General features: G+C 34.9%; 1 protein-coding gene across 1 annotated transcript in view; it reads right to left on the bottom strand.

The window, feature by feature from the left end:
• stx (ubiquitin-like domain-containing protein stuxnet) overlaps positions 1–12,881 on the bottom strand; it is a 49,007-nt gene that overhangs the window by 8,886 nt on the left and 27,240 nt on the right. The window contains exon 3 of the mRNA XM_089096591.1: positions 9,988–10,044. Coding sequence (XP_088952717.1) covers positions 9,988–10,044 — 57 coding nt within the window. The remainder of the gene's footprint in view (positions 1–9,987; positions 10,045–12,881) is intronic.

The raw sequence follows: 12,881 nt of genomic DNA, 5'->3' as shown, positions 1-12,881 counted from the left end.
TCCAAGTAAGTCATTATTGATATAGGTTAGCAATTATAAAATAAAAATCTGTAATTCCTTTCAGTAACAAATAAGAGAAGTCTTAAAAGTACAAACAAGTCTTCAGTAGTACAATTCGATAATTATAATTATTTTATTAGGCTACATGGAGATTATACATTTTCATTGAAATCAACCCAAAAACTTAGAAATAAAACCGGTGAGTTAACGAATTTTAAACCAAGAAATTCTAGGAAAGCATTAATAATTTAAAAAAAAATTATTTAAAAATTTCACCATCTGACTAAGGTAATCCAAGATTATTGAACACACAATTTCCTAATCTCATTTCTAGAAAAAAAAGAGCGGAGATAAAAGAAAACTAGTTCTGGAAAGTTCTTCTTAAAACATTTCATCACTTCTAGTTATGAGAATATACGTTATAAAGCAATCAAATCTTAAGCCCCATTGACTGGCATGTTTCATTCATACACTGGCAAATGTATCAGTAATATATTCGGAAGATAATTTCCTACAGGAGAGGATCAGACAAGGCCGTACCAAAGATTCGAGTTGTTCAAGCCATCAGGGGAAGAGCAGTGGCAATAATTCATCGAAATCGAGTGAGGGAGGGGGCAAAATTTATATTCCAAAATCTAGAGGGGGAGGGATTTTGTTGTCTTTCTATTTTTTTATGAAAATACCAAAACAGGTATTTCTTAAAATCCAGGGAGTGGAACACCCCAATTGGCACCACTGAGGGAGGGGAAGGATATGAGTTATGGAAAGTAATCCTTATGTCTATTCTAGTGATCAGAAATTACAAATGTTCTTCACATTTTAGGGAATTTGTTCAAACCGGCGACTAGGACTTCCCCTAACTGAGTACAGCCTTGGGGTTAACACTACTATTCCCTTCACGAACTGTCCAAGCAGCTTCTAGAAAAGTTTCAAAACATTAAAAATTGAGGAAAATGGACATATTTACCCCCTCCCCCTACAAAATGAAAAATATTGCGTCCTCCCTAACGGCCATGACAGTGTGCAAATACATCACTAGAATCAAAACTTTGAGTAATTTGCTTGATACGTTGTTTTGACAAATCTATCCACCCAAAGCAAATCACAATGTACGTGCCTGATAGCATAATCGTTATAAGGAACTGAAATAGTAATAGTATAAACAATTATTTCTTTAAACCATATCTTCGCAATTCATGGTTCTAATGGGATTAAATGTTTTCTGCCAAATAAATATAAATCCATTTATCGTATTATCTTTATTACTATTCCACATATTGGATTAATAGGCACTCGCTCGCCTTGACGCAAATTCATAAAGTCTGCAATGTTAATTATTATATTTGTTATTGTCAAATTATATTTGTAAACAAAAACATTCTTTTCAACGGGAGAGAAACTGCTAGGTGAATGAGAGTAGATCTGTGCATTAATATGACATTAAATCGCGAATACTTGAGCTGAATGAGCGGAAAACAAAAATATTTGCTTGATTTTTCCACGAACACTTTCACTGTTTTCACTCTATTTGTCGAGGCTACGGTAACTCAGTTGATAAATTTATAACTGAATTTGAATACGTGATGGCAAACACTAATTAGAAAAAGTGTTTTATTGCTCAATTTAACCTAGTTAGACAGAAAGAATCCACCCCACATGAACTGTGATCTCAGAAAATTAGGTTCGAAGATATAATAAAACAAAAATAAAAAATCCTCTCGTGGGATTATTTTGTACCAAATTGTGCAAAAAACATGAGAGGGCCAGGGCCCCAATAACATCTCACAATTTTTCCCATTTCTTATATAATCTCCTATAATTGAACTATGGGTAAGCCATCTTGACCAAGTCCAGAAATGAACCAGATAAATCAAAAATAAAAATTAATCTTGTCTTTCCTTCTATGCTGGAAAATATGGAAACGTTTCCAAGTGTATTTAAAAATAGACTTTGAAAAATAACTTTCTGCTTATAAAAAAAGTATTGATAGCAAATAACATTTTTTGTTCACTAATCGTTAAGTTGGGCCATATTCTTTTAACTCCATAAAGTTAAGTCAATCAAATTCTTTGACACTGAAATTTAAAACGGACTTGGTCCAATCCGCCTTTAAAGACTCGATTTTGATATAAATTGACTATTTTGCTGAATCTACCCTTTTCCCCAAATTGTCTGAAATAATAATGAAAAACACTTAAACCAAAATAAAACCAAGAAAATTAATTGAATTAACTTTCATCAATTGAGTTCTTCGAATTCAGCATGTAAGGCTGAGCTTCTTATTAGAGCTGACCAGGGGCGTCGTCAATTGGGATGGAGGGGCATTTACCCTCCCCCCTTATTTTGAAAAATACATTTTTTGTGATACTTGTATTATTTTTGGTGGTATTTTCTATGAACATTAAAAAAATTACCCCCGCCCAGATTTTGAAAAATACACCGCTCACCCCTATATTTTCGTGAATTGACACCACGGCGGATAGAAGAATGGACGTTTTCTGCATAGCCACAAATTGACCATGGAATGGGTTTAATGCGTTCAGCGGAGCTATTTCGATTTAAAATATGTACGCATGATGGTGTATTATACTAAAAGTTCCTTCGAAGCTCCATTTATTAATTTATACTTGTTACTTTTAAGGACACAACACTAGCGCCTCTAGTGACCGTCCATGACTGATGAGATTGGTGACCTCTGACTTCCGAAGTCGGGATGCAATGGCCTCTAGCTCAATGCACAGGAAAACCTGTCAGGCAACTTTTTTTTGGTTCATCAAACAATAACGGGTATCTTTTCTAAAAATCGTTTATTTCCTGTTCTTTCAGCTTTTTTCCCTCTAATGACACGGAGCTAGACACTTGTTGGTGTACACATATTCCTCGATTTTATGCAGCCTGGTTTCGAATCGTTTACACAAAGCGGATGACAGTCGTGAATAGACAAATAAAAAGGTTGACCATTATAAAACTCGATGAAAGAGTAAGAGAAATTTCAGGGCAACAAACAAATTGTAACCAAGTTAAGAAATAACAAAAATTCCCCATATACAGTTTCTTATAGACAATACTATCAAGTACTTGAATCGGTGGATGAAAGATAGTAAAACAGGCCGGTTTGAATTATTTATGCTTAGCTTACTTATGGATACGACCAAATATTCTGTTTTAAGCCATATTGTTGATACATTCTTCTACCACCCCACTTTTTTTCTCATTTTGTCTTCATTGTATCCCTTGTTAATGACACATATGGTAGTTGTGTATTTTGTTGTAATTGTTTGCTAATAGATTAATGTGTTGAATAAATTAATTTATATGTAATGTAAGTTTCTTTAAAAGTATTCTATAGAAATATAAGCTGATGCAGTTAGTCCTCTCTTCAACAAATCTTATCACCGTAGCGGATTACCTAGTTTGCCCATTTCGAAGGACGGCCGAGTGAAAGTAATGTAAATAGCAAATATAGGTCAAAATATCGAGTTGATATGCTTCCAACAACTGTATTGATCTGTTTGCTTTCCTGACTTGTCGATTTTTCAAAAATCCGAAACTGTGCATAAACGCTCCTAAACACAAAAATTACAACAAGACACCTTGATCAAGATTTCCTGCTCTTCAAGCAGGTCCAACGAAAGGGGATGGGCTTTGGGGTAATGTTCCCAAAGAATAATCAAGATTTCTCTTTCAGATTTTGCAAGATTTCCTACATTTACGGGACTACATTTTCCGGGACTTTAATTCGGGCTCTCCCTCCGAAATCAGTCTGCGTATACGCCTGTCTCCAAGTTAGTGTTTCTTGAGATAGTCTGCACCTTCCAGGCTTATGAGGACAATATTTATGTAGGCCTCTTCAAGGGCTTATTCAGGATTTGTGTTCCTTTTTACGGGGGGAGGGGACCAAAAAAATTTCCCAAACTTTTTTTTTATATGCATTTTTGTTAAGTTTTTACGAGTGAGACAAAAATTTTGGGGGGAGGGGTTCAAAACCTGAATCCCCCCCCCATTCTGGATACGACCTTGGGTCTCTTACTGTTTCAACATTTAGAATGTTTAAATTATATTTTAAGAGTAAATTAGAATATTGTCCTATAAAGATTTCAAATTGAATTTAAAGTTTTCAACTTCTCAAGGCATCTAAAACATCACCAGGGTCAGATCTGTAATTTTAGCAAATGTGAAAGTCGCGTACTTCCTGTATATTAGGGCCTTAAAATCAAGCAAATAAAATACTTTATTCTAAAGGACATATGAAATCCTACATGATTATAATACTTAATACACCTTAATTTCCGCTTTGAGAGAAATCTTTCATGTGCTTGCTTAGAGATAGAAATACAACTTAGGATTTCTTTTCGTATTCAGAGGCTCCTTAGAAAGGAAAATCATAGCATTTGAAATGATTTACTATACTGGAAGAAATATTCATTAAGTCTTTTTTACAAACGGAATAAGTATAACGTCGCAAGATAGAAGAAAATATAATTCTGAATAGACAAAACTCAACCAAGGTGAGCGGATGGTATCAGGTTTGACCCCCCCCCCTTTCCGAAGAAAAAAAATGAAGATTTACGAACATATCTTTGGGTATGTAATAACTAAAGACATAGGACAATTAATGTTAATAGTTTGAGCCCACCCACGGAATAGTTCCCCCTTCACCAGAATCAAAATCAAGTATATGCCCCTACAACCAGTCAATTTTTGTCATTAATCAAAATTCGACTACACTATTTTACTTGGAGGCCACATGAGCAATATTAGAAAACTTCTATAAATACTATGGACAACATTTCCAGAGCCTATTGATTTATTTCGTGCATTTTTGGACGTGTTGAAGAGGAGGTGATGGAATCGCAAATGTGGAACAAGTGACAGTGGATACACTGGGCATTTAAAGTGAATGTACAGCTTACACTACAAACGTTATTTTGTGGTTCCATTGAGGATGAATGGGGGTAGAGAAAGGGGGTCAGGTCCGGGCCCCATCTGATATGCCAAGATTTAAACGATTTCCCAATGGCTTCTTATAAATCACTTGGATACTCCTGTATTATTCAGAACAAACTCTAGAAGTTTGCTAAATGTACGATCTATGACAGCCAATTTCATAGCCACAAAGACAAAACGGGTGACAGAATGCATTGGACTTGTATAATTTCGGCTATATATTCGCACATTAGGGTGGGGGGGGGAGGTTAGGTTAAGTTACTCTACCCCCATACCCCCTAATGTGCAAATATATAGCCCAAATTATATTATATAAACTTAAGTATTATATTTTCATCATATTTTGGTATATTTCACTAGGATTAACCTAACTTCACTTCTCGAGTGTGTTCTCAATAATACAGGAGTATTATCGCCTGCTATGGCAGTTTTCTAAATAGTAACCTACAAAAAAAATGTCTATGCGCCTGCATGATTGGTCACTGTTTTTTGCTTCCTCGGAGATCCTTTCAAAATATTGGTTAACTATTAGATTGGTCTACTTGAATAACCAGGTGAGTTCAAGAAGTTTTCGCCATTTATTATCAAGAATATTCCATATAGCTTCTTATTATTAGTAATATTTGAATAATTAATAACACTTTTAGAAGTTACGACCTTCAGAAACAGCACCCACGATTTGAATTTTATTATTTCAATAAACTTTTCGAAAAATTAACAACTGCAACATAAACAACAGTTAATACAATTTAGGTGACAGAAATCCAAGAAAAAAGGCTGACCCGATAATCCCAACTAAGTTCTATTTGTTGTCTGCCCTACATAGGCTAGCTATACATTTATTTTCATAGGGTCATAGCGGTTTTTTAGCTATGGTCTGCGTAAGCCAATCCAGCTACGGATCGACAAAGGTAGTGAAAGTGGTTTGGTCTTTGGAGTAGCGGTTTTGAAGCTCTGAATCTTTGAACTTTTTGAGAAAACCTATTGCTCAAGTATATTAACTTTCTCTAGTGATTTCTTTTTTTTTCTCTCAACATGAAGTCGTAATTCCTATCACGAATAGCTGTCATATAAATATACTAAAAAAACATTTTTTAAGCACAAAGCCTTGTTTAGAAGCCAAGTAATTAAAACAATTTTTTAATCAGTTTCGCAAAAATATCCTGTCTGATACTAAAATCCGAAAGTATATTTGAATTCAGCATGAAAACTATTTCTTGGTAATTTGATTTCTTATTCAAAGGGAGAGATTTTCTGAACAGCTTTCAAACCCACTCCACACTTCTTTTTTTTAGAGATTTGTCCAAAAAGCCTACATTCTCTGTATTATTTACTTATTTTTGTGTTTTCCCCCGATGTTGTGCACCCCACCCCGAAACAAATCCTTATGTACGTGCCTACAAGGCCGTATCCAGGGGGGGGTTACCCGGATTGAACCCCCTCCCCCGAAATTTTTGACCGAGTCGAAAATAAGTCGAAAATTAGTAAAACCTAGGTAAAAATCAGTAAAATTAGTCGATCACTGAGTCAAAAAATAGTACCCCCCCCCCCAAAAAAAATCCTGGATCCGTCCTTGCGTGCCTGACTGGTCCAACCTCTTGGCGTATCATTAGCACTTCTGACATATTTTAACGGCCTGTTCAGTTCTGCATCACGTTCCTCTTACAACCTATTGATTACGAATCTTATTTACAGAAAGGGGGTGCTACCATTTCGACTAACCATCACAAGCACTAAGCGTCATAACATCTAAAACGAAAATCCGTCAGACCCCTAACCGTCATAACATCGACAAAAAGATTTATAATAACCTAGCCTAGGTACCTTTTCCCCCCTAAACCCCAAAAAACTAAAGTTTTAAAATTTTAGATGTTATGACGGTTAGTGGTTCTGACGGACTTTTTTGTCGACGTTATGATGGATTTTGTCCATGTCCTGACCTTAGTGCTCTTGACGGTTAGATGTTATGATGCCTTCCCCACAGAAAGCAATAACGTTTTTGCTTGAGAAAATATCCAGAGAAAAAGGTTAATATTGACCGACAAAAAACCAGCTATAACTAAATACTAAGGACAACACCGTTGTCCTTTCGTTGATATCAAATAAAGTGTTTTGGGGCATTTACTGGGCACTCAATTCAAGTTTACAAATATTTATTACTAATAATTGCGGTTTTTTGCGGAATAATATTTAAAGGACGGACTTTAGAAGAAATTCGACGTTTCAGACCAAAGTAAAATCAACTTAATTCCATAATTTCGTTGAATACAATTTAGCATGCAGAATTCAAAACTGAGTAATCCATTTTTCCTGCATAGAGCTTTTTGATTTTGTTTTAATTTTTATTCTGAAAAACAAGAAGTTCAATCAATAAAAGTTTCAAAAAATCAGTACGTCAAAAGTATGGGTGACAAAAGAAAACATCATAGCCTTTCTGTGCTTAGCGTACAAGTCGCACGAGGCAACATTAAACATGTAAACTCTTCCAGTCATTCAAATAACGCATTTTCTACCCCCCTCCCCCCAAAAAAATCTAAAGACTTGGGCGAAAACTTTGGATGATCCAAATAAAATCTCGAGATACCTACTCTTCAAAAGCCACCAGAAAGGCCAAATCTAGCGAACATAAGCGATAAGTTAGGCGTGAAATATGAAGCATGTTTTTTGTCTTAATTATTTGCCTAAAAAATAGTTCAAGCAGCAGAACTTTCATGTGGAAAATTTAGTTACATAGAAATTCCTTTTTTTCAGCTACCTCCGAATATTCGACTGAAATTCCTTTTCATGTTTTATTTAGGTTTTAGTGTCAAAGCAGGCACTCGATTGACTCTTAATACAATCACAAGCATGTTTTTAGATGATAAGAATGAATGCTTAAAAAGAAGGATAAAAAAAATTGTTCTTCAATTTGTTTAAGTTTATTCTAAAAAGCATGTGTGAACCATTGCCGGCGTTCATACCCCCTTATTAAAATAGTCTAGCTTTTATCTAAGAAATTTGCGTTTATAGAAACCCTTTTTTCTTTCAGCTGTCTCAAGTATTTAGTAAAAATATATTGCAAAAAATACATTATTTGTTTTGTACTTGGCACATATGCCTTTACTTCAGTTTGTCGGATGTTACAACAAAACCAATAAACTGGGGAGGCGGTTACCGCCTCTACAGGCCTACGAGCCTTCAGGAGTGAAGTTGACCTAGTCTATCCTTCTTATGCGTTTTTGCATAGCATTTTGCAGAGCAAAAATTCTTCAAAAATGTTTATTCTACCAAATGATCGGTGCGTCATGATAAAAAAAACGAATTCTTTTTTTTGAATTTCTCCGTAGGTTTTATTATGGAACTTGGTCAAACTGGCCTTCTAAACTGTTAATACTACTGACTTGAGTACTAGCGAAACATTTTTTTTTTTTTTTTTTAAAGCCATCGAGATAATCTTAGTTAGCAGTCCCGGACGTTATCTTAAAGTACGAACTTTAAAAAGGCCCCAAATACCCCATTAATCAAATAATATCCCCCTTATTTGACAAAGATTAGTGGGAATCTTCAGAAACCAAACCAACGAAGTCCTTTACAAATACAAAAGTACAAGGAACTTAGTTCTGCTTACACAAAATAGAAGTGGGTCTGAAATACGGTGGATTATTAAAAGAAAGAATACAACAAGAGGAATTTAAAATCAACGTGGGAACGTTACTGGAAAATGGGGAAACCAGATGTGCTGCATTTAGTGGTTTAACAGGTGGTGGGCGTGGCAAACTTATGATATGAATCGGTCCGTGTATCAAGTTATTTAAAAGTTTATTTATTGCTGAAATCCAAATCAAATTGTGGACATGACTTCTTAAACGACCAAGGACGAGACAAAAACTCGCTTTTAACGATTGTACGGTAGAAGATGCATAAGAGTATACCTATAATTTTCACGCTGCCATGAAACTATTGCGTAAAATGACCCTCATAATCAAACTGATGTTCAATATGGTTGTCAAAACAATTTTTTTTTACTAATTGAAAAAAAAACAGGATGTAAGAGCCAAGTATAACTGTGTAGCTATCAATCATACATGTACAAAGGAATTTATTTCAGGGTAACGGGGGTGCATCTAAAAATAAGCAAATTGAGTACTTTTTTAATAACCGGGCAACATGCGAGAAGTGAATTTTGGTTAATGCTAATGAAATAAAACAAGGTATGATAAAAATATAATAGTTTAGAAATAAATCTGGGCTATATATTTCAACATTAGGGGGTGGAGGTTAGGCATAGGATATATTAAATACGTAACCTAACCAAACCTAGGTACCATTTTTGCCCCTTTAACCCCAAAAAACTCAAGTTTAAATATTTTTCACAGAGTGAGCGGAAACCTGTTTTTCACAAGCCAGCGGAAACCTGTTTTTCAATAGCATCTTTGAGATACAAGCGGTTCTTCTTGCGTGTTGCCCTGCTACTAAAAAAATACCGCAAATTGCATCAAAATTTAGGAAACTGTAGGGGAAATTGTGACTTGATTTTGTTTGGAAGGAACGATAATCCCCCTCCTTGGACAAGCACTTTATATTGGTTATTGAACTATTAGTAAACACTTGTGGTATATAATCAAATAATTGATGGTAATGCTAATCTTGCCACGGAAAGCATTTATCGCATCGATAGTGAAGAACGACATATTCGCATCTTTATTTTTTCAACTCTTCACGAGTGCGTCTGCTTTCATTTTTTTTTTTTTTTTTTTATTTATTTCATTTTTTTTTTTTTTGACGCTTAGGACGGACCTCCAAATATAGGCCCAATCATATGCCATTTATTCGGTTCAACCCTGTTTACGTAATTTTAAAATCTTTCTTGTCACCTTTTGAATTACGAACGCCAAGTCTTGTCCCAGTTTGTCTATTAAATTCCACATCAAGCAGGGCAAATCAATAATGTCATAAATTCCCGCTTCGAAGCCTTGTTGGTTCCCAGAAAATGGTCCAGTTTAGACGATCTCATAAAGAGAAAAATTATTTACAATTTATTGAGAGAAAATTTTGTCTTACCTGATTATCATTTAAACTTTCTAATGCTTGCATAACACTCTGTTCGGGCTTCTGTGTCTAAAAAAAAAGAAGATACAGTTAATTTTAATTATCATATAACTTTACCGAAGATGAAAGTGTAGGTCTATATCGCGAAATATAACCGCGCTTAATCGAAAAAAAAATAGGCGATCAATAATCCATATTTCAGAAAGTAAGCGAATCCGAAGCAAATCAAGCTTTCTAACATGAATTTAACAGAAATTGGAAATACTGTCACCACTGTTGCCAAGCAGGACTAGAAGAAATCAAAGCCCGTTTAATTCTAGTTTAATTAAATTGAAATGCAAAAACCTTGCCAATACTAAACTCCAAATCATAAGGTATTCCGTATTTTTTTTTGTTTTTATTTTTTACATCCCCTTCTGATTTATCCTAATCTGAAAGGCATTGTGTTTAGACAAATTGTTCCACCAACCTTAGCTATTTCAAGTTTCAAACGAATTATTCATATAGACTGTACAAGACATACGCTTTTAGAAGGTCACACGATTCAAGATAACGTTTTTGGTTTCTTCCGTGCATAAACCTTCAAAAGCTAAGTTCTTTTCTGTGAAATACTCTTTTGCAGGGAATGCGTTATGAAAAAATAGGGTCGCGTGAAGATTAGTAGGTCTGTTCCTTCTTCTTTAAGCTACATCCAGAGAAAGTAGACAAAACAACCAGAGATTATACAACAGTCAATTGTCAATAGGTCTTTTGGACAAACGAACATCTGAAAATCAATGGCAGATCAATACCTTTCAATTTGTTCAAGGAGCTCACCTCACTTTTTTTCGTTCAATGGAAGGTTCGCATGAGCTTATAAAAAATGACAAACTTCTACCTATAAAGCTTGGGCGTTTCAATTCAATGAACGAGTGTAAAATAGAAATTGATTTTTATAACATTAAGAAGACAGGCGATAGCTTTGTCTTTCACAATCGAAAATAATGCATCTTCCTCTTACACCATCGTTGCGGATGGGGAGGGAGTGAATAACTATGGATTTCCAATGCTAAGATAGGCCAGACAAGGAGACTAGAGAGAAAAGGGAAGTAGATTCCCTTAGTGGAAAAAGGAACAAGTCGATACCAGGATTTCCTATGGAAACAACGATCTCGTTTCCAACTAACAAAAAAGACCCTAAGCTCGAAGCGGCAGGGAAGCAGGGGGAAAGGGAACAAAGGGATGCCCTTCTCAGGGAAAAAGATAAATTTAACTGAAATCCAAAGGCTAGGAAATAATTATGGAACATCGGTTAAATATTATTGCTATCTCGATTCAAAACACAACAATCAATTTCCTCCTGGTGATACTGATGCATCAATTGCTGAAGTTAGATGAACCACACTAGATATTTTTATGATTTTTCTGATTCAAAACTTAAATGATTTCACACTGTCATTCCACAACATAAGCTATTTAAAGCAAGAATGTAAAATTGTTGGTGATTGGTCGACTAAAAATAATCCACCAAACAGAAACAAGTTAGATTCTTATGGACCTTAAAGAAACCAATGTCATAGGCCTACTTAGCCAATACCATAATTTCCCATAAAACCTAGGAGCCTCAAATAGTAGCTTCCCGTTTTTTTATCCTTTGATTTTGACTGCTGTTTATATTTGAAAAAAAACTGCCTGTTTCTTATATAGCAGTCTTATCTCCCAGGTGGTTTGAGGAATATAAAGATTTAATATACCCCAAATTAGAAAAATCATTGTTTTCTCGGAACGGAAACTTGAAGAGATAAAGCTTTTCTAAAAAAAAAATGAGTCAAAAACTCTAAAGATGAAAATTTAAACTTTAAAATAATGCCATACATAAAATTATAAAAATCAAAACAAAGAATTTAACTAGATTACTAAGAAAAGACACATGTATGCGTTTGTTTAAGCGTGTATCTAACGTTTTGCCCGAGTGGTCGTCGACTTTCCGCCACCTGGTGCACATGTCGGAACGCCACGTGTACCACCAGTTCCACTAGACGTGATACACTTTCGCCATAAGTTGCTCAGTACACGCAACACTTGGCACAGTTCCACCACGCTTGGCACGCTTTCACCAAGCTTGGAACGCGCCACCTGGTGTTGGTTACTTCTGCAAGTTGGCAACCCCTCGATTTTGTCCTTGCTTGCAGTTAAAATACATTTTTTTTAGGTAATTGATGAAGAGCCTGAGAAAAGTATCGCAGAACTACGTTAGAAAAAATCAATGGCATGTTCAAAAGCTTCAGCCTAGATCAAAACAAGCGTAGGCCTAATTACGAATATAAAAATAGTAGGTTTAAATTAGTTTCCAACAATATATATATATATATATATTAATTATTTTTTATGATTAAAAACCGAAAAGATAAATTGTACTGCTAGGATTAAAAAAAAAAACAAATAAAAATACTATTTTTAGTTATATATTATTCTTGACAATTTCAACCTTAATGAATGTAATAGCCCACATGATTACTAAGTAAAATAAAATTTAAACGTGCGAATAAGAAAAGGAGGAGTTAGGGAATTTACTCCTCAATAGGTGATACCATATCCCATTGATGACTAAATAATAGCTGAATAGTTTCAAGGGTGCTATAGAGCTTCACCTAACTCGAAACACTAACTGGAATTCCAGAAAAAAACGAGATCGAGTTCGAAGACTATCTCTTGCATGTCTTAGTCAGGACTTGAATTCGAGTCAAGCTTAAACCCAAGTATCATTCCTAAGCATCTCAATTACATAACTTTTTCAATATGGAGCTCTTTCAGAAGAGAAAACTATATGCGTGTGATGGCTATATTCCCCATACCCTTTGAACGCAGGTATAGAATTTTAAGTCAATCTCCAGCAACAATTATTAGATTGCAGCGTACGTAAGCCC

The sequence above is a fragment of the Artemia sp. Qi Xiang Cuo genome, chromosome 11 (assembly GCF_049724085.1).
Source record: "Artemia sp. Qi Xiang Cuo chromosome 11, ASM4972408v1, whole genome shotgun sequence".
Taxonomy (NCBI): Eukaryota; Metazoa; Arthropoda; class Branchiopoda; order Anostraca; family Artemiidae; genus Artemia; species Artemia sp. Qi Xiang Cuo.
This window is presented reverse-complemented; position numbering and strand designations above follow the sequence as displayed.